Source organism: Quercus lobata, chromosome 3, assembly GCF_001633185.2.
Source record: "Quercus lobata isolate SW786 chromosome 3, ValleyOak3.0 Primary Assembly, whole genome shotgun sequence".
In the NCBI taxonomy this organism is placed as follows: domain Eukaryota; kingdom Viridiplantae; phylum Streptophyta; class Magnoliopsida; order Fagales; family Fagaceae; genus Quercus; species Quercus lobata.
The window spans coordinates 69,178,506-69,201,189 of NC_044906.1; the positions used below are offsets into that span (position 1 = coordinate 69,178,506).

General features: G+C 34.9%; 3 protein-coding genes across 3 annotated transcripts; 2 read left to right on the plus strand and 1 right to left on the minus strand.

The window, feature by feature from the left end:
- Window positions 1-810: 810 nt before the first annotated feature.
- Window positions 811-4,240, minus strand: LOC115981348 (galactoside 2-alpha-L-fucosyltransferase-like). Its single transcript, XM_031103496.1, has 2 exons — window positions 4,087-4,240; window positions 811-2,159 (listed from the first exon to the last, which is right to left on the minus strand). Exons 1-2 carry the CDS (start codon window positions 4,238-4,240, stop codon window positions 811-813), a joined length of 1,503 nt encoding a protein of 500 aa, XP_030959356.1.
- Window positions 4,241-8,172: 3,932 nt separating this feature from the next.
- LOC115978758 (50S ribosomal protein L32) lies at window positions 8,173-11,536 on the plus strand. The gene is given in 4 exon segments (XM_031100615.1): window positions 8,173-8,270; window positions 9,097-9,357; window positions 10,462-10,535; window positions 11,444-11,536. Coding segments are annotated over 3 exon segments (192 nt in total). The 5' UTR covers window positions 8,173-8,270; window positions 9,097-9,327; the 3' UTR covers window positions 11,532-11,536.
- Window positions 11,537-14,707: 3,171 nt separating this feature from the next.
- Window positions 14,708-16,945, plus strand: LOC115981349 (phosphate transporter PHO1 homolog 10-like). Its single transcript, XM_031103497.1, has 3 exons — window positions 14,708-14,731; window positions 15,349-15,823; window positions 16,683-16,945. Exons 1-3 carry the CDS (start codon window positions 14,708-14,710, stop codon window positions 16,700-16,702), a joined length of 519 nt encoding a protein of 172 aa, XP_030959357.1. The 3' UTR covers window positions 16,703-16,945.
- The last annotated feature ends 5,739 nt before the right edge of the window (window positions 16,946-22,684 follow it).

Genomic DNA, 22,684 nt, shown 5'->3' on the forward strand with positions numbered 1-22,684 from the left:
AAAACCACCATAAAATAATTATCTTGCGCAACGTGGAGGTTCGCAGCTAGTTATATTTAAAATCAAACCTCCATGTATCAGCATTCACATTAGTTCCATTCACATGAAATTTTCTATATGGCTTGAAGAATTGCTTTCCAAATTTCACTATCGTAAAGCATCCACAGCAATTAACAACGTGATGCATTAAGTTGTCAAGGGTGGAGTACTAATTGCAAGGCAATATATTGTTCTATTTTGGATGAGACAGCTAGGAAATAATACAGGTACATAGAATGACTCGCTATAAAATAAGAAGGTACTTAGGATGGTAATATGTTAATTAACCATACCTCATGGTTGTTCGCTTCTGATGTTAGAATACTTTTTTTTAAGAAGACAATATTAGTATACTTGAATCTTTTGTGTAGGCATTATTTGTCAAATACAATTGGTATACAACTATTATATGTCAATTACATAGAGCAACGACCAAGCCTTAGTTCCAATTGTTTTTGAAATCGACAATAGATATTCTACAATCAGAATCGGCCACCTATAAAACAAAATAATTAAATAAATAAAGGATAGATACTAGCTATTTTCAAAATCTTTAAGGGAAAAAGTTTTTTATTTTTTTGGTTGATAATTTGATAATTGGGGGCAGGAGGATTTGAACCTGGATGTTTTCATTCAAAACACCAAGATGTGCCTATTAGTTGAGTTACAAGGCTTTTGATGGCAGGTTGAATCCGTGATACGGGAGACATGGGAGGGGTTAGGTGCCATCGGACTAGAAGCCCATTGGCACAAATAATGAATTGTAAAAGCCTACAACTCATCATGATTATCAACCAGTTTTAAGCCCCAGCTCATATCTTCACAATGTCTCACATGGGGAACAAGTGCACCATTATCAATTCCTTTCTTTGTCTTGCAATCATACAATGGGGGAGCATGAAAACAAGGCTCCATTGACATGGCCTGACGACAAGGTGGATTAGGGGTCGTTTGATTATCAGACTTGTAGAGAATCCATGGCTTCAAACCTCCAAGACCTTGAGCTACATAACCAAATGTTGACCATGCACTTGTAACCGAGACATCAGTTAAGCTAAGGAGATACATTTCTGCCCATGCCTTGTTGTTGTGCAACCTGTTCTTTGTATGTTGAAATTGTTCTTGGCTTGGTTGGAAAACCTCAACCACGTCTCCATTCACTGTTGGGTGTTCCCAGTACATGTTTCTTACATTCTCAAAGTACCTAGAACTCAAAGATGTTATAAGGATGGCTTTCAAGTTTGCCTTTTCTGATTGGGTAACAATAGTTCTCTTCCAATCTACTTGTGGCAACACTTTATACTTTAGTGTACAAGCTAAAACTTGATCTATCACATATTGGAAAGGACCAGGTCTTGTATCAAAATTTCTTATTTGAATTCCAATCCTCTCATCTGCTTTAGCTAAGTAGGCTTGATAGTACCTTGTTATTAGTCCCCATACATGATTTGAGGGGTGGAAAAGATAGCGGCCTAAGTGGTGGAAAACAGTATCTTTATGTGGGAATAATTTGCTTAGTTCTTGCTCAAAAGAGGGCATCAAGAAGAGAGATGGGACAAAGTATAGATCTGATTTCATTATCAACCAAGGAACTCTACTGAGAAGAGTTTGATCTTGATCACATAAAAAGTGCTTATCTTGATCATCATAATCATGTGCTAGATGGAGATACAAATATGATGGTAGTGATACTGTTGAAGTATTTGAGATGTTCTTCTTCAACATGTTCCCATAAGAATGAGGAAAATACTGACTAAGGATTTTAAATGTCTCTTTGAGGGGGAAGTCAACAGGCAAAACCCATGATTTTTCTGGAAATGGCTCACAGAAAAGATCAGTCATATCCTTCCCTTGGTCAACAAGCAATACTCTATTTGTGAGGAGGGCATAAAGAAATGCAGATGTCAGGGTTAAAACCCTGTTGCCCAAGCCACTATAAGATATCCACACAACATACTTACACTTTGTAGAACTAGCATTAAGGTGAGACTTGAGAAGTTTTTGTGTTCTATTGTATGATTTGGTATAAGGTCCGCATAGTTTATGGAGATCTTCATAACTCCGTAGTCTTGAAAGGAGATAAGAAGACGGTTTGTAAAGCCAATACCTTCCAACATAAGCTTTGAGTTATCTTCACTATTGTCAACTCACAAATGTCTTAAGTATTCTAATTTAAGTATTTTGAAACCCTAGGAAAATTGCAATTTTGCAGCTCATGCAATTGCTAAGTTTGCTTTAAACTCCTGTCAGTCTTTTTGTTTCAATAAAGGTAACCTCCCACCTCATATCAGGTCTGTTTCTAAGGTGGAGTACCTTGCTTGTAATTCCTTTTAGTCTAATGACATTGAAGATTAGCAAAAAAGTATTTTGAAACCTAAGGACATCCAGTATGGAAATGGTATTGAGTATCTAAAATCTTGCAGCTTTGGGAGCTTACTAACAGTGTTATACAATATTATGCTCATGCTAAGTGCTAGTATATGGAACTACAGTTAAATTTGTATAAAGACTTGACTGTAATTATAGTGATATGAGTACTAAGAAACATAGATAGCTCAAATTGGAGGTCCAAATTCAAACTTCCAACTTTCCTAATAAACTATACAAAAAAGTAAGTACTTGAAGAAAAATTGAGCTGCTTAAGTTATACAAATGCACAAATGAGTTATTTTCATAATTATTTATATCTAGCAACAAGATAAAACTTCAAAATTAGTATAGATTATGTCATAAACCTAGGACCATTCTGCATTTTCAAATTATGACCCAAGTAAAATACTTTCTTATGATTTAATTTACATAGGATTTATATCAAATTACAGACATGTCATTATCAGTACAACAACATTCTAAGATAATCTAAAAAAAATATAATCATGAAGGGAGATCACATCAAAAATATAAATAAAACAAAAACCAACTCTATTGCTTATGTTAATGGTTCCTGACTAGTGGATTTATGGACCTTCCTAACCTAAAAGATTGTACTAGTCTAAATTGCAGAATTTGCATCCCAAATATGCAAAAATATTTACTTTTCAGAAGCTATACTATATGTGCCCAGATTTTTCTCAGGTCTATTAGTTACTCTTTGAATTTTCAGGGGGGAAAATTCTTTGCACAACTTTAAAATTAACATAATTAAAACAGAAGTGCTTTTTGGCTTTTCCCTATAGAACATAACTCAGTACCTATTGTGATTATGCATACTTTTCTTCAGTGACATTGATAAGTGAAAATGTAAAGTTTAAAAGAGTATGGGAAAAATTATGGTTTCAAATTATGACCCAACTAAAATCCTGTCTTATGGTTCAATTTCATATATATCTTGTATACATTCGTTAAGCTATCATTCTCAAAAGCATATATAGCTCTTGTATCAAACAACATAAAAGCACTAACTGTAGTAATTTTCCAGTTCTTTGCCAAATAAACTTCTTTATACCATTTTAGTGATTCATTATTGAAAAAACATAGAATGGGAATGAGCAAATCAATGAGAAATACATAAAGGGTGGCCAATTTTACACAAATTGAACTCACTAAATTCTCCAAAGTAAATTCCCTAGTTATGCTAAAAAAACCAATCTTTCCAAAATATGGCCCTTATAATAATTTAAAAAAAAAAAAAAAATACACCTAATACTACATAACCATACAAACACCAAAACTATCAAAAACCTAGTATCCAATACAAAAAGTTAGTCACAATTCTATGAAGCCAAAACGACAAACAACAACAACTACCAAGTCTTTATCCCAAAACTTTGGAGTCATTATGAATCATCAACAAACTAATCATAGTCAATCACATGTATTATTTTCTTTCATTCTATCCTATCCAAAATTCAATAAAATTTCACAACTTTTTTAACTTGTTGAGATGTCATTTTCACATGCTATTGTACATGAATAACAACTTGTCACCTCAATTGTTGCAAAAAAAAAAAAGAAGAAGTTGTGAACTGTGTTGTGTCATTACTCATATATTCATGTAATTGTAAGCAACCAAACAGGAGGTACATAACCTAACAACAATGTTCTCACCTGCATTAAATGAAGTAACATTGTGAGCTGCGTTTTCCAAAGCACTGGCTTCAAAGACTTCACCAATGCGATTGGTAGGTGGGTTTTGAAGGACGAGTGTGAGGGTGACAAGAAGTGGGAAAGCCGCCAAAGAAGCAACCAATACCTTCAACATCTTTGGTGTACTCATAAGGCTTTGAGGATTCGTCTATCTGTGGCCTTTGCTGGAGTTGATGAAAGCTTTAAGATTAACCATTCGAATTCTTATAAAAACGGAACGGGTCCACTTTTTAAAGTTCATGGGGTCTAAAAGTAACAAACAATCTGCACAAAGAGAGAGAGGTTTGGACTTGAAGTTTGGACTATGATGAAGACTGATTCGAGCTGGTTATAGTGATATGAGCAAGTTTTCAACTTAAAACATTACAAGCCGTAAAAAAGTTTTGTAGCTCAATTGACATTTGTTGATATCTTTAAAGGAGATGTCTAGGGTTTAAACCATCTCCGTTCCAGTCTTTCGTTACGAGGTGGCTTGATTTGTTTCATTTATGTTTCACGTATTTGCTCCTAGAATCATGGTTGCAAATCTCTACAACTTTCTTTCCTTCTTTTCTATATTTTTTTCCTGTTTTTAATTATTGAAATGATAACAATGACAACCACAATAATGAATTAAATCAATAAATTTAGTAATTCAAAAATTGTTTTTATGTTACTTATTGTGATTAATATATAATAAAAACGAATACAAATTTTTGTGTTCTACTAATTACAACTTGTCATGTGTTATTATTATTTTTTTCCATTTTAAATTTTGGATATTTTATAAGGAAAGTTAAACAAATATATGACAAGTTGTGATTAGTGGAACATAAAATGGAACACAAAAAGTGATACAAAGGATTTGTATTCAATAAAAACTATATCAATGATTCACTCATTTACAAATGATGTCGATCTCTTCTAAAAAAAATTGATGTCAGGAATTTAATAGGATAAATAATGTTGGTGGTAAAAACTTGAAGGCCCTCTGAATAAATCTCATAGTTTTATTGAATGAAAAGAGAGATTACAAAATTGTGAGAATAGATTACAAAGGCTAACTTTTTTTTTTAGAGAGTTTCAACCTATAGCGTCCGCTCCTAATGATAACTCTTTATCATCAGACCAAGACATCAATCGGTTTTAGTGTAGGCGGGGATTGAACCTCAGATCTTTTATTCAACCGTTAGAAACTTTACCAGTTGAGTTTACTATAACCCACAAAGGCTAACTATTTTTTTACAAGCGAATCCAAGAGAATGAACCAAAATATCTAAAACGAACTTTGGAACTAATTTCCAAATTAGCGGGAAAAGTGGTTAAACTAAACTCCCAATAAGAGCATTACACGTGTTCAATTAGTAACAAACTACTGATCCCATCTCACTTAAGTGATGTGACACCGTTTCAATAAACCTTTTAGCAATTCTAGAGCAAAATGGTGCCGTATCAATGAAATTCATTAACTCACCACTTATGTCAAACGCTGTTGTTTCCAAGCTTGTATTTGATATGTGATCAAACAATCATGCTTTGCTATGCTTCTGTTCTTTATCTTCAACATTGGCCAACAACATCATGACTTTTGAGTGGAGTTGTGGTGTGCCTTTGTGTTAGAACCTCTTTCCCTCTCCCCCGTGTGTGTGTGTTTGTTTCTCAAAAAAAAAAAAAAAAAAAAAAAAAAAAAACCCAACATTGGCCAACAGCCAATCCACATTTTTTATCTTTGAGTGAAAAATTATCATATAATCCCTTATTAGGAACAGCCTTTGCAATCTTTCCATTTGGGTATATGGGTTATTAATTTATTATGGTTCTCAAGCTAAAAATGGTAAAGTATGCTTTGCTTATGAAAGAAAAGGAAATTTATTGTGTGAATATTTCTAAAATAATAATTTGCCTTGTTAGGGGATTTTTTTTTTCTTCAGAATATTTTTATCTTCATTGTCATACTGTTCAACTTCTTTATATGGTCATTGGAATTTGGAGAAAAAAAAAAAGGAAAAAGTTAATGAATACCTTAAGAACATTGATTTAGGAACTACTTTTAGAAATTTTTTATAGGAAAAGAAAAAAGCAATTAATTTTTTGACTGCTTTTATATTTCACATAAAAGTAGTATAAAAAATTTTCTAAAATAGTTTATTAACAATTATCCTAAGAATATCCATTAAAAAGTTTCACAGCAATTTTTTGTTTTACTACAAGGGTAAATTTTAGGTTTTACACACATTTCTCATTGCAAGAGTCGAATCTAAGATCTAGTGCCCACCAAATCCACACGAGTAAGCTTAGTGTCCATTGAATTACTACCTTTAATGGTTAGAATTTATATTCATTGAGCTTTACGACTATATACAAGATATAAGTTTATGAAATTGGGGTTCAAATCCTACCTACATAAAAAAAATTAATTGGTATCTTTAATCTAGTGATAAAAAACAATCATACTATAAGTTGAAATTCTATTGTATCTATAAAATAAATAAAAAAGGTTACATGATGTACGATCAAGTTAGATTTTTAGATGTTCATATGTGTGTGACCTAAAAGCCTAACAATACATTTGGGTGTTAAAACTTTGTAAGCAATAAAATTGTAAACTTTAACACCAAAACATGAAAAGGAAGACAATGGCAGTGCAAAGAAACTAAAGAACAACTAGGATATAGTTGGAAAACCCTATGAAATGGATGAAAAACCACGACAAGTGAAGGACAAAATATCCTTCACTCTTAAAAGACTATGTAATAAAATGGAAAGTTTAAGGTTACAATGTGATGTTCTTCCCAAACTTGTTTCTTTTGCATTTCTTTCCTACCCAGATTTTCTACCTCTCTACACTCTTTACTCAGCAACATTCTCCTCTTATAGTATAAGGAATGATGCTGGATGTACAATTACAGGTGTCTCACTCTCATTCCTCCTCACAAACCCTAATACAGTTGTTGTACTATATCATGGTTGGAGGAGAGAGAAAAATTGATTTTGCCAAGGTAGTGGGATGAAAGGCAGCTCTGCTACATTGTGAGGGACAAGTATCGATAAGGAAAGGGACTGCATGAATCCTGAGGGCATTGCACGTGTCCTTGGCAGTGGTCCAGCTTGATACTAGCCAATGAGGGGAGTTTTACAACCTCTGACCAACAGAGACCGAAATCCCTTTCATGGTAGTGCTCAACTGTGCATCTCACTTCCCCCAATGGTGATCACGCTATTGGCACGAGCCAAAGGTGCAACTCCCTTCATCAACATCCCTCTTCTTTTACCTCAAGGTTTGTCCACGTGAAGGACCCAGATTTGACCAAGTCAGCATGTTTGCTTGCATTGGCTTGTATACTATACACATCATCTTAAACTTAATCCCATACTTCTCATCTTTTTTTTTTCTTTTTTCTTTTTTTTTTAAATTTTTTAAAAAACTTAGTCTTCTATTATGATGATTTTCAAAATAATAATCCTATGAATATACCCAATTTTTCACCTTTACGCGTGTATGGGAACATAGGCAAACCGTTGACTTGAGCCCATTATGGCTCCAAAATTTATAACTTGAGTTTTTTTATTTATTTATTTATTAAACAATAGGATAGAATTTGAAATTATGACATCCATTTTATGATGATTGTATTTTATCATTAGACTAAAATACTAATAAGTTTTTGGTGTAGGTAGAGTCCAAATTCTAGATTTTTTTTTTTTTAATGGAAAAATTCCAAATCTCTTGTTCGATCACAAATAACTTTATTAATTGAACTATCTAGAATTTACTTATAAGTTGCTGAGTTGTTAACTTATGGGAACAATATCATTTTTATTTTTTACCTATGCTTATCACAGTATCACTTACACTCAATTTTTATACATCAATCACAATTATTTTTTAATATTAATATTTGTTTTGAGATAAATGCGACAAATTTTTTTTTTTGGTTAAACAATGCTATAAATTTTCAACCTATGAATTCTACTCCATTAGTGCTTTGGATACCTTAAACCTTAAATTGGATGTGTCGTTATTTTCCATCGTACAGGGTGAAGTTGTCCTTGTTTAGGAAACCCCTCCCCTTTTGTCTTTCACTGGCCGCCAACTCTTCCCTACACACACACTCTCTCTCTTCACAAATCGGCACCCACCAGCAATGTTCGGCGATTCAGAGCACGTGAGTTCTAATCTTTCTTTCTGTCTATTTTTATTTTTCCAATTTCTCACTGGGTTTGAATACCTTGACACCCATTTGCTTGGTTTAGCTTGGAACTCAATAAAGCGCTGATTTTTAATACTTTTTTTTTGAAGCTTTTGAAATGGCTTATATGTGTACGTGTTTTAAGTTTCATTGATATGATATCATATGTATGCTAATTTTTTACTGTTTTATGTTTGTGATTTAACCTCTTTTCGCTAGCAATGTAGAATAGTGGCTTGTAGTGTAACCGTCTTGTACACTATAGTCTATTAGAAAGTATGCCAAAGATGAAACATTGATGTCAATTTCTCATTATCTGAACCAAATTTATGATGCCCATGTATTCACAATTATCATCTATCTATCTACTATGAATAAATATAATGACACAGCCCAATTTCACAACATGTTCAAGTGTTCAACTATGAGTAGCTGGCACTTTCTTGCTGCCAATTTTTTTCCATCACTCACAGTCGATCACTTTAGCAAGTTACGAAATTTGGTGTGTCCGTAGTATTGTTGATATATGTATTAGCTGAGGCTCCTACATAAACAACGAAAACACTGTTTCACGTCATTTCACTAGTTCACTTTCCTTTTTCCTAACATATGTGAAGAGGTATCTTATGTAACGGGAATATGCAATATCAGACTCACGACTTGTATGTATGGTTGAGGTATGTGTGTCGCACATAAAGGTGAGAGGGTGTTGCATTCATTTGTCACATAATATACATTTTATAACCTATGCATACCGCTTCAACCTTCTATTGTTTTGGGTATAATGGCTGAGCAACTATAGCAATGGCGATGAAAATGACAACAATACTAAGGAGGGCCGAGGGGAGCTTGGGGTTCACGATAGGGTTTCAGAGGTTGAGCATGTCATGGCTCTTCCTCCACCATTGGATTGAGCCATTGACTGAGGGGTCACATCTCCACTATTTGTTTTGCCTGAGTTTGATAAAAAAAACAAAACAACAACATCATTGGGTTTGGATTTGAGTTTCCAAGTTTTTCTTATGGTAGATCTATGGAGCTTATGGCTGTCCCCAAGAGGAAGGTACATATTGACTTTACTACTTCACTTTTTTTAATATATATATATATGTTTGGAGCTCTGGGTTCGGTGGATTATCTTGAGTATGGTTGTGTGTGGGGTATAGGGTTTTACTATTGAAGTTTAAGGGTTTTTGGTAGTTTGTTTCTAATATTGTTTATTACTAATAGCTTCATCTTTAGACCGAGGACAAAATTTCATATTGATTTGGGTTCAGCCATATGGGGGATTATTTTTGTGAGCTGAATTAGTAGTCTTCGGATTGTTATTACTGGGTGTCAGTGAGAGGAGCTGTTATGAACTAGGATATAATAGGACATGACTCATGAGGTTCATTTTCCATTTGGCTTACTTAAATGTGTTTCAAGAGCAGCAATTCTATTAAGTAGTGATATGACTTCAATGTTTTAAAATGTTCCCTTAGAATAGGTGATAATGTTTAATGACAAGCTTTGTCTGTTGTGCTTTGCTGATTTTAATTGCTTCATGAATGTTTTCTTTTAAGATTAATGTTTTTTTAACAATATCTGTATGATTTTTTCCATATTGAAAATTTATAATATATGTTGTTGTATTTCTGTGTGTTTAAGGAAGTATTGGCACTTGAAAACATAAGTTCCTCCTCTCTTTTTTTTTTTTTTAAGAATTTTTTGTTGAGACTATTTAATATTTGCTAAATAAAATCACTGAGAGCTTTGTAGCTTAATGTCAAAGCATGATGTTTCCAACAGAGAATTTCAGGGTTTGAATCCCCTCTCCCCACTTAAACATGTATCAAAGAGAAAATATTTGCTAAATAAGATGTCTTGGCAATATTTTTGGGCAACATCTTATTTCATTGGCTCAATATTTTGCACATATAGGGGCATTTGATTTTTGGGTAGGGATTATCTAAATGTTTCTTGGAAACGATGATTTATCTCTTGATATAGTTTTCCATTTTAGCAATTATTTTATTCTGGCTTGCCTGTTGGACATGCCCTTTAACTGTTTTTGTCTTTATTTGTTTTGGTCCTTAAAGGTGGTAGGTTTGTTTATGTGTAGATATTTTGGATAAGGAATGCTTTGTATGAAAGTGATTCTTAAAAGTCGTTGTCTATCATTCAGGTTTCTCCCCATAAAAGAGGCATAAGAAATTGACCAAAGGCTTTAAAACCTATTCCTGTGATAATGCGATGCAAGTAAGTATCTTGCCATTATCATTTTTTTTTGGGTGTGTTTTGCCAATGCTGTCTTGGACATATGTTTCATGAGGAAGAGAGTAGCACTGTTCACCTGATTAAAAAAAAAAAAAAATTCATGATGAAAATAGGCTAATGTTTGTTTCATTTTTGTTTTTGTCAGACAAACAAATGAATCTTCCTGGAAAATTGGGTTCTAGTTATGATTTCTAGGCTTTTGATGTTTTAAAACTATAGCTTGGCAGTTTGTCTTTTACTTAAGTCTTGATTTTCTCTAAGGAACATTTTAGGTTGCTTTGTTCATTTTTTAGCCTCATTTGGTTCACTATCTTCAGATGTGAAGTCTCTGTGGTAGATGAATTATTAGCCTTTATCGGCTTATTTTGTTTATTGTGTAAAAGTACAACTGTACCTTAAAAAGGGTTATGTTTTGAAAAGCTATATATTCTCTTTTAAGGTGAAAATAAGCTCATCCAATGAAGTCTTAGTGAGGTGACAAATCATTTAATTAGGGAGGTTTTGCTTCATTTTTGAAGAGAAGCAGAGCCTGAAGGGTTTGCAAAAGAAAGAGAGGGATTGTAAATAATAATGCCATGAACTAAGATTCAGTCATTTCTTAAAAACCTTAGATGAAGGAATGAATTTGAATGGATTTATTACAAAGAGAGCATAGTGCATCCTCTATGACTAAATTTACTAATACAATAGTTCAAACATAACAACAGTACATGCATAGTAAAAAGCTAAAGTTTTATGTGTCCTCCACCTCATGCATGTATTAAACCAAACACTTATGAGTTATGACACCTGCTTCAAAAATTGAATATATGTACTTACGTGGTCCCAATAAGTAATTTTATCTTTATATTAATGTATCGTTTGTACAATTTACAACGCTCCTTTCACAGGAGCTGTGGTCGGATCAAGTTGCCACACTTCTTTTGTTGCAGTGGAAATAGGGAAAGTGTCTATGAGCAAAATGACTCAACCCGATGATCAAATTCTTTATGGCCTGTTTGGAAGTTTAAAAAAAACGGGGGAGTAGAGTAGAGGGAGGGAGAGTAGTTCAATTACCTTGTTTGGAAGTTTTTTAGGGAAGGAGGAGGAAGAGTTTGGAGGGGTTTCAACCACCTCCAACCCCTCATTTTTAATTCCCCAAAATTAGAGAGATTTGGAGGGAGAGTAGAGTAAATAAATTATTGACTAGATAAATTTCTCAATTTAATCTTTTTAAATTTATAATAGACCAATGTTGCAAGTCCATTTTCAAATAGGGGTAAATTTGTCTATTTTAATCATTTCTTCCTTTCTCCATCCTAATTTTTAAAACATCCAAACAAAGGGAAGAGCTAATTACTCCCTTCCCCCTTACTAATTTTAAAAATATCCAAACAAGGTGGAGGGGAACCATTCCCCTCTACTCTCCACCCCACTACTCTCCTCCTCTCTACTCTCCTTCCTCTCTAAACTTCCAAAAAGACCATTAAAGTATCAAACCTTGGTGGACTCATAAATTTTTCAGTCTTCAACCAATTTTCATGAAGTTGTTGGAGTTTATATTGCCTCTTTCTTGTAGGAATGCAGGTTTTTATCAAGCTTGCTCTTTTTCTCGCCAGTATGATCTTCTACTAAATGTTTATTATTGTGAAAACATCATTCATTGAATTTGGGAATGTGGATAATTTAATTGTTTAAATAGGTTAGAAGGGTTCTTTGCAAACTGGGAGATATACAAGCAGAAATGTAGAGTATTGAAATGTACACCTTTCCCCTGGTAGAAAAGGGTTTAATTTTCTAAGTTGTAAATTTGGTAATTATCATAAAATTTCTTGAAATTCTTTTGGTTTTTTTTTTTGAATTCACTGTAACAATCCCAATCAGGCTGTTAATGCACAAGATCAACTAAAAATTGGAGGCTGCTCTTTTCAAATGCTGAAAAGCTATATCTATCATCTAAAAACATGTCAATGTCATTGTCAAAAGTTTTCAAACCTAGGTATAAACTACCCATTCTCGCGCTTTTATTTTTTTGGATGAAATAAAATAAAAAATCAGCATACTTGAAGGGGATTACAAACACTTTTGTTTAGCCAAATTAATAATCATATTGCGTGATTAGATTTGTTCAAGTTTTCAGTTGAGTTCTGGTGAAGCAGGTGGTTGTACAGTTGACAATGGAAATGAATGCCTGCAAACTTGGAATCAGAAAGGCATTGATGTGAACATAATACTACTAGATCATGCACTATAGCCAAAATTGAAATGTTGAATCATGACAATATTTTGAACAAAAGATGTATTAACTAGGAAGCAGGTTTTCTCTTTTTGGGAAGTAGGCGATAAGCAGGAGATGTAACAAAAAATGTTTGGAATATCAGCCATTGTAGTAGGTTAACTAATTTGGTTGAGAACTGGTAACTTAAAAAGGTTCAATGAGAGAATCAACAATGTCTAGTGGACCAATTAATGCATTCCAACTATACTCAAAATATGCATGCCAATGGCCTTGAGTCTCAGTAACACTTGCACCTCATGTGATGCTCATGATTTGATCTTCAAAGGGTATATCTTGGGCATCCGGTGGTACGCAACTAATATATTACAAAATGTGGGGATTCACAAGTATTTGGTCTGCACCAACTGTGAGAAATCCATGAAATATAATTGATGTATACTACAATTAACGTTATACAACAGTCCTCTTATAACATGTGAGTTTTATATAGATGTGGGATCCATGTATTGCCAAAGAGTTGTTGCATCTGGTGGATGTAGGAAATAATTCTTGCTCATTTTCATCCAAAAAAAAAAAATCCATAAAAAAAATAATAATCTCAAATGGTCACAAGTTTGATAATTTATCTTATAATTTTAAATGCCTAAACCTTAGGTACTATACTTATGTTTTTGTTTTAGGTAAATTGCAAATTACACCCCTAAAGTTTGGGGAATTTTAGATTTTATATCCTAAAGTTTTAGAATTTGGAATTTACCCTCTGAAGTTTGGGAGTGTTTGGATTTTATACCTTGACATTTTTGAATTTGGATTTTATTTCCTAAATTTTAGGAGTGTTTGGATTTTTTACACCAAAAATTCTGAATTTTTAGACTGTAAAATCCAAATATTCTCAAACTTTCAGGAGTAAATTCCAAAAACCCCTAAAATTTAAGGGTAAAATCTAAATTCTGAAATATTATAGTGTAAAATCCAAACATTCCTAAATTTCAAAGGGTAAAAATCTAAATCCTAAAATTTTAAGGTGTAAAGTTTAAACACCTCAAAACTTTAAAGGTGTCATTTGCAATTTACTTTTTTATTTTTAAATAACATAGTTGGAAAATTCATCATGCACTGCCTTTGGATGGTTTTGACAATTGGATATTTAGATTTATACACTGATCTCCCACTTGACCAAATAGCATCCCAGCTCAATGCGCAAGGCCTCTAAAGGGCTTCATGTCCCTATCAAAAATAAATAAATAAAAGGCTTCATGTCAAATAAGTTCGGGCAAAGAATCAACGGCTAAAGATAATATCAGCTGACTCATAATAATGCACGTAAAAGAATTTGTGTCAAAAATTGCAGGAGTCAGTTACGTTACGCATAAACGTCTCAAATTCCAAGCTAACCTTGAAGACGGACACGTGTCACACCATTGGTGGATCATTCAGTGCTCCACCGCAAAGCAAAAACTATAAAGACCAAATACACTACTCCCTAGGCCACAGAGTGCAATCTGTACTAACCAATCGTATGCAAAGTTGCATTGACCCAATGCAGAAACCAAGTGGCTGATTGGTGGAGACAAAGTGAGTGCAGTGTACTCGGGTGCACCTGATTGTTTAAGCATAACTAACTGGACTCGGTAAGCAATGTAGCAGTGGTGTGTGTGTGTACTGTGTATAAATGGACACATAGGAACTGAGGCTGAGACCTTTCAGTTTTCAAATATGCTTTCTTTGTTGAGAAGACATCACCAAAAAACAAGAAATACCCAGTTGTAAAAAAATGTACTTTTGCATTCTATCTATCTAACTTTCTTGGTTTCTTTGATGATTAGAGTTCAATATGTCTACATTTCAATTCTTGCATTGGTGTTTATAAAACTATAAACAATTAATTGTATACTTTTGATAACTATTAGTGGGTACATGAGATAAACTAGTGGTAATGGCATTCTTTGTAGTACTTCATGTCTGTGGTTTGAACCCCACATCTCTCTCCATTATCTACCTATATTTTTTATAAAAAAAAAACTACTAGTGATTATTTATGAATTCTTGATTGCCATTTATATATGCTAAGAGCTTTGTAGCTCAGTACTATTGTCTAGTCTCCTAGAACCCGGTTCAAATCCTCCACCCCCCACTTATTGTAATTATTGAATTTGATTGCCATTTATATATGTTTATACTGATGTTAGAACTTAGAAGTGAATTCTACCCATTTTAGCTTTGGCTAGATTCTACTTCTTCTTTCTTTGTGCAATTATTTATTTTTCTTCTTTGGTTAGATTATACACTTTTTTTATGTTCTTGCTGATACGCTAGTAACACTTCTAAATTCCCAGATTTTTATTATGAAGGACTATACTCTGATTCTCATTTTGTAACTTGTTTAGCTTAAAGCAGTTTTTGGTAGTTTACAAGAGAGATTATAAAATAAGTCTTGTGAAAGGAGAAAAGAATATATAAACTATACTAACATAGAAGGGTCAAGATGAAGTTTGGTAAAGAGTTTAAGAAACAAATGGTGCCGGAGTGGACAGAAGCCTATATGGATTATAATGGACTAAAAAGAATACTAATTAGGTAAGGGGTTACAAGCAGACTAAGCATCCTGCAAAACACAATAAGGCCTCACGGAAGAAACCAACATTGGACAAGACCTTCAGAGGTCTACACAAAGAAGCTAGCAATCTTCCGAGTAAGGGAGATATCGAGGACCAAGTTATAGATGTTAACACATTGCAGCAAGATGGTTCTGGACAGATTTACAAGACCAAGTTCTTAAGGAAGTCTGAAGAAGGAGGAGAGGTTGAGGTAATGTTTTTCAGAAAACTTGATGAAGAGCTCAACAAGGTCTGTAATTTTTACAAGGACAAGGTGGAGGCACTGATGCATGAAGCTGCTGTCTTGAATAAACAAATGGATGCTTTCATTGCATTGCGGGTAAAGGTGGAAAACCCTGATCTCAATGGCTCTAGTCTTACGAGATGTTATCTTTCCAATGTCTCTTCGAAGATGCCCCCAACAAGCACTACTTGCAGCAGAGACAGGAATCCAGGTAAATGCAGGACTAAAGAGATGTTATCTTTCCAATGTCTCTTTGAAGATCATACGGTATGTTTTGAACTTTTACATATATATATATATATATATATATATATAAGGAATACATTCATCCAAGTGGGTAATTATAACAATGGGAGAAGATTGTAGAATGACACTTAATACAATTGGAGCCTCTGGTCATATGTTCAAGACTTATTGGGTGCATGTGTAACACTATAACTTAAAAAATAAAAAAAGGTTGTACTCAATGCATAAGCTTTGAGGGGTCTAGGAGAGGTGATCAAGTGATTGGTAGATAGCCTTAACCACCACTCTTTTTTGTGGAGGCTGATTTCTAGCTTGAACTTGTGACTGGTCGCTTTTGGTGGACGACACTTGCCATTGCACCCTAGTACAAAAATGAAATGCATTTGCAACTTTTCATCACCTCATATCATTTAAAGAATGCTATCAAGCTTTAAGTGGTAATTGTTTTATAATTTGGGAAGGTTTTTAGAGTATTTTTGACAAGTAATACTCAGTCCATTTTCAAGAAGCAGTGAAATTAGTATACAAGTTTAACTAGGTCACAAGAGCTTTGGAATGTACTTTATTCAGGATATTTAATAAGCAGCTTGTTGGTTCTTTATTGTTTGCCCCACATCCTACAAAACTGGTGCACTAGTTTTGGAATCAAGTCATAGATAGCTTGATTGAAGAATGGAGGCCATGTCATATCTATTATATGATTTACTGCCAATTGTGTAGGAATGATGCATATGGATATGAGTCTCTGAGTTCAATTGAGTAATAATCATCTGCTAAAGTATCTATTAATCCTTCAAATATATGATTGCTCACCAAATGTGCAGGAGGGAGTATGTTGGTTTGATACCTGAAGTAGATACAAATGATGATCATCAACAAGAAGAGTCTACTGCTGGTCCAGAAGTCAATTCAGTTAGCACTGCCGGTTGTGGTTGTGATCACAGGGACGAGGTGAACAAGGATGACTACAAAGAAGATCCCCTAAAAATTCTTGAGCACGTGAAGATTAACAATACGCTTGAATCTCCAATTTCAACCATAAAAGGCGTTTTTAAGGATTCCAAAAAAGAGGACTTGAGTTTTAATAAAGAGGAGCTGAGAAAAGTTGAAGAACGACTGAGACATGTGTTCGTTGAATTTTACCACAAGCTCCGTCTACTAAAGCACTACAGGTGATCAACTGTGTCTGCAATCTGCATAAGACAAGGTCTTGCTTTTTATGTCATTTAATTATTTTGTGCTTATTCACTTTTGCAAATGGATGGACCAGCTTTATGAATCTTGCAGCATTTTCCAAGATCATGAAAAAGTATGAAAAGGTCAGATGCACACTTAACAAGTATATTGTTCTTTAGATTCCTGAGTTGCATACTCTTATATAAGTTAGTTAAATAAAAATTATAGAAATTTCATTTCGATATAATAGTATTCTAATGAGGAATGTTTAACATATGTAGATCACAAGAAGGAGAGCTGCCAGATTATACATGAGAATAGTGGATGACTCTTACCTTGGCAATTCTGATGAGGTTTCTTATTTCTATTTACGTTCAATCATAATATTGGTGAATCATACATAAGATTATATACATGTATGTATTATGAAAAGTGCATATGCCACAGATATTCCATAATTCATTGAGTGACAATATCAAAAACACATTCGACAATTCAAGCCACGCCTGGAGAGTAATCATTCAATAAAATTCATGTGTCTAGTATAATAAATAAAATTTCTAAGAGAACTCTTCAAATCTGAGATGGTTGAGTTTGAAAAACACTTAAAATTCCTTGATTACATAACTAGGGCTAGTCTCTTTATATTTGCTCCCTGTCTGCATGAATGGTTTCTTAGATTTAAGTTTTTTGCCTATTCTTAATTATTCAATATTAAAAAAAAAAAAAAAAAAAAAACTTACCTATAAATACATTGAATTAATGAATGAAGAGGTTTACTTGATTTTGGTCTAGAGGTGTCATGTAGTAACGGGCTTTGTAAAAAGAGTTTTGTTGGGCTTTTTGGATTTTGCCCACAAGGTAAATGAGTTTGGGCATTTTGTAGAGATGGTATAATTTTGTGGCCCAATTTTGGTAGTGGTATGATAAGTATTTGTGTGAGAGCCCAAGTTGAATAATATGTGGGATATAATGGGTAATATTTGTGAGAGTCCAGGGTGGGTAATAATCACGGGAAATATTTTGGTAATATGTGGGAAGTATTTAGGAAATATTTGTATGGACTCAAAATAGTTTATGGGCTTGTATGGGTATTTTAGTGAGTGGGCTAATGAGATGAGGGCCCGAAAATTTGTACTTCAACAGTGAATAACTGAACGGGTATAGGCAGTGATAAGATTTATCTATCTTTTGTTAAATCCCATCTTCTCCATGATCTTCTCTAAATACACCCATTCGACTCGGACAAATGCTTTGCTCATATTGAGCTTCAAAGCCATACATCCTATTTTGCCACATCTTCGTTCCTTCAAGTAGTGCAGTGTTTCATGTGCTACAAGAATATTATTTTGATAAGGCGGTCAGACATGAACGCGCTCTGAGTTTTTGACACCAGGTTAGGCAGCAAAGGCTTCAAATGGTTTGCTAGGACCTTTGGTATCAACTTATACAACACATTACTTAAGTTGATTGACCTAAAATCAGATACTTTTTTAGGACTCTGAATTTTTGGAATCAAAGATATGAAAGTAAGATTAAGGGAAATAGGAATGGTACCTGAGTTGAGCACCGTAAGGATTGCTTTAGAAACTCCCCTTCCAATTTTCTCCTAGAACTGCTTGTAAAACAACAGTGGAAGACCATTTGGACCTGGGGCTGTATCTGCATCCATTTGCTTGAGAGCAGACAACACCTCTGCCAGCACGAAAGGTTTAAGCAATTTAGAGTTCATATCTTCCGTGACCCGTAATTCCACACCATTGAGTACTGGGTCCAAATCCGTGGGGTTTGTAGTGGTGAACAGCGAAGAGTAGTACCTTGTAAGCAAATCTCCAATATGATTTTCCCCTTCCACCCAAGCCCCATGTTCATTCTCAAGCCCTGAAATAAAATTCCGCTTATTCCTCTCCATGGCTCTACAATGGAAATACTTGGTGTTTTGATCCCCGTATTGAAGCCATTCAATTCTAGAGTGCTGCTTCCACATGCATTCCTCCCTATCCATGAGCTGTTTAATCTCATTAGTCGGCACTTTTACACGAGCATGCCCCCTGCCTGCCATGGATGCATTCTCTGCCTTTAGTAGTTCTTTCCTCTTCCTAGCTAGAACGATATGAATATTGCCAAAAATATTTTTATCCCATAGTTTAAGCTAATTTTGGCAGTCACTAACCTTCCCTAAGACCTTATCCATTGGATTACCATTGGAGCACATATCCCACGCCGAGTGGACCACTCCTTCACATCACTCATCCTTGAGCCACATTGCCTCAAAGCGAAAAGGTCTTTGAGGTCGATAAAATCGAGTTTGGATATCGTCTGAAGCAAGCCACAAAGGTTTATGGTCAGAGGACAAACCTTGCAAATGGTGCAACCGGATTGATGGGAACTTCAATAGCCATTCAGTTGTTGCTAGAGCTCTGTCCAGCTGAACCCACATCAAAGGACCATTGAATCAATTGTTACATCAAGTGAAAGTAAGCCTGAAAAGCCTAAATCCTTAAATCCACAGAAATCTTGGTGTTAAGGTACTTTCTTTTCACCTAATTTTATTTAAGTACCACCTATTTACTTTTAAATACACATATCCTATTCTATTTAAAGCCCAAGAATACTTATGCTTGGCAATATTTGAAAAGCCCATGATTCAAGTCTGTGGCAAAACAATTTTATCAATGGAATTCAAATCCATAATCAAAGCCCATGATTTACACCCATGGCAATTTATCTATCCAAAAGCCCAATTCTCATTGGCAAAATCAAAGCCCAATTCACATTGGCAATATCAAAAGTCCAATTCACATTGGCAACATCAAAACCCATTTCTCATTGGCAAAATCAAAGCCTAATTCTCATTGGCAATATCAAAGCCCAATTTTTGTTGGAGCTATTTTGTCAAAAAAGAGCCCAAGATTATCAATACTTGGCAAAGAAAAAATATCAAGGCAAAATATTATCATGGCAAAAACCATGGCAATCGTCTTATAAAAAAACTCATTGGGAGTTATCTTGAAAATTATGTTCTCATATTATAAACCCATGAAATACATGGACATCATTTGCATCGCGACATCCATAATATATGCCTTCGACACTCATGGTAAACATTCAAACCCACAAGATCATCATTTAAGTTATGATGCGATTATTAGAAACCATGAACATTATTGCAACATGGAATTCATCAAAGTAAATATTATTTACAAAAGTATTTTGAAACTTGTCCTATTGTTTCAAACATTACAACTAATTGCCCAAAGGCCCATTGTAAGTATTTATGAAAAACCCAAAAATATTTACTAATAAAAGTCCATGAGGAATGAAAACCCATGGCAACATGTGCACACAACCCAGCCCATGTGAGCAAGCCCAAGCAAAAAGCACTAGCAGGAGGCAAAGGAGAGTGGGCAAACAGCCCTTGTTCATTTCTAACCAAAAAAAGCAACTAGGGACTTATACAAGGGAACCAAGCTTTAAGAATGGATTAAGGGCTGTCCTATCAGTTTTCTGCCATCCTCTACCTGACGTGAACAGTGCCCAAGGGCTGTCATATCAGCTAAAGTCAAAAGGATGAAGGGACTCCATCATCTTCCTCAAGACTACACCTCCAGCGGAAGAGGAGCTGAAACCAAATTATCCAAACTTCAACAAATTGATGCTATAAATGTTTAAAAACGTTCAAGACGTGATTCATGTGCCCAGCCCATGAATCCTAAAGGGGAAAAAATTGGGAACATATGCTTTGGAGGGCATAAAGGATCTCCAGCGGAACCCTCTGAAGTGAGCTTAAACTTTGACACCTGGCTTAGGGTGTTGAATCCTACTTCCTAGGGTCCAAATCTCAGTTGCAGCACTAGAATTCTTCCTTAATACTTGCCTTAATCCCATTGGCTGAACACAATTTCAGCAATCTTAGCATTTAATGCAAGATTACTCCAAATACTACCTTGCCCAAAGAAGCAAAACAGCCCCAAAAGCAAATCTCCCATTTTTAGGCCAAATCCAGGTTATTAATTCAGCTAACCTGCTCCCTTGAATGAGACCTACGTTTTTTTGGATGCTTGTTAATTAATGCTTCTCTAAACTCCATTATAAAAGCATAAGCACCTCAGCCCACAAAGGGACAGCCACCCCACTCTGAGACTTTGGGGTTCATTTGCCATTTTTGCTGGTGGTTTAGCTCTCTTTAAGCTCACCACTCATCATCTTTACTCTACACTCATCTAATCCCAGATATTCTTCTCCTCCCTTCACACAATCACAGCTCAAAAATGTCCTCCAACTAGACACTAACAACCCATTACTCACAAAAAGCTTCAATCTCAATATTAATCCTATCCCACTCACTCAAAACAGCCCACATTCACCTCATTCATGCTTTAGGCACACATACTCACCAAAATCTTAGTTTAATACTTGCTGCACTGAACTGGGGATCTTTCTCTCCCTTCATTCCATCCTATTTTTCCTCTTTTATTTGTAACTATGGAGCCTTTAACCCTTGTTTATTATTATGATGAAGGCCATAATGTTTTGGAAACTATAGAAGTTCTCTCTCATGTTGACTTAATAATAATAAGGAAAAAAAAATATGATTTTTACCATGTAAACACATTTATTAACCTGAAATTACCGTACTGCTAGAGATAATACTGTACCACTAGAGGATTGATTTGAACTATCGGACCAGGACCATTAATGTACTAATTAAGTATTGTAACGTGTATTTCATTGGGCTTTTGTTGTTGTTTTGTTATGTGCAGCCTTTGTTTTTTGCTTGGGTAGGCTTTGTCATCACACTGAAAGCCTTTGGGTATCATCTCAAGAGCCCATAGTCTAGTTTCAGCTTAGCTACCTCATATTCTATTTGGGAACATCAAAATTTTCCCCTCAACACCTAGCAATCCCTAAAATCCTGCATTTGCTTCTCTGGTAGGATCGCACCTCCAAATTTCTCCTTAACTTTCGTGATTTTGTTAAAATCACCGATACATACCCATGGCAAATCAAGCTGGGATGTGAGATGATGAAGAACTGACCAAGAATCTTCTCGGTTGGCCACTTTAGGTGCTCTGTAGAATCCCGTGAAGTGCCAGGCGTCATCAATTCTTGGATTTATCACTGCTTCGATATGTCTTCTGATGTGAAGGTTGATGTCATTCGACCAAAGCAAGACAAGCCCTCCACCCAGATTCTTCCTTGGCACTATAAATAAATTGTCAAATTTCAGGCAACACCTCAATCATTCCAAGTAGGACTTCTTCTTCCTAGTTTCCATCAAAAAAACTAGGTTGGGATCTTTTGCCTTCATTAAATCTGAAAGCTCTCGAACTCGCCGTGGGTTCTTAAGCCCATGACAGTTCCAACTTATGCATTTCATGTTGAATGGCGGGGTTGAAGGGCGGCCACCGCCAATGGATTGGATGGTATAGGAGCTTCATTGAGACTCACCTCTTGCCATCTCACTAGTTGTACTTCTAAGATATCAAGCATTGGCCTTTCCCTCGGTTGGGTGTTATTTGGTACCCATATCTCATCAACTCAGGCCGCCCTAGTTATCCTAGTCCATCCACCCCCTTGCATCTTCTGTGGCATGTTGATGGGCTTGGCCTGATTTGTTAACTCTTGGAAGGGCCTTCTTAACTCCTCA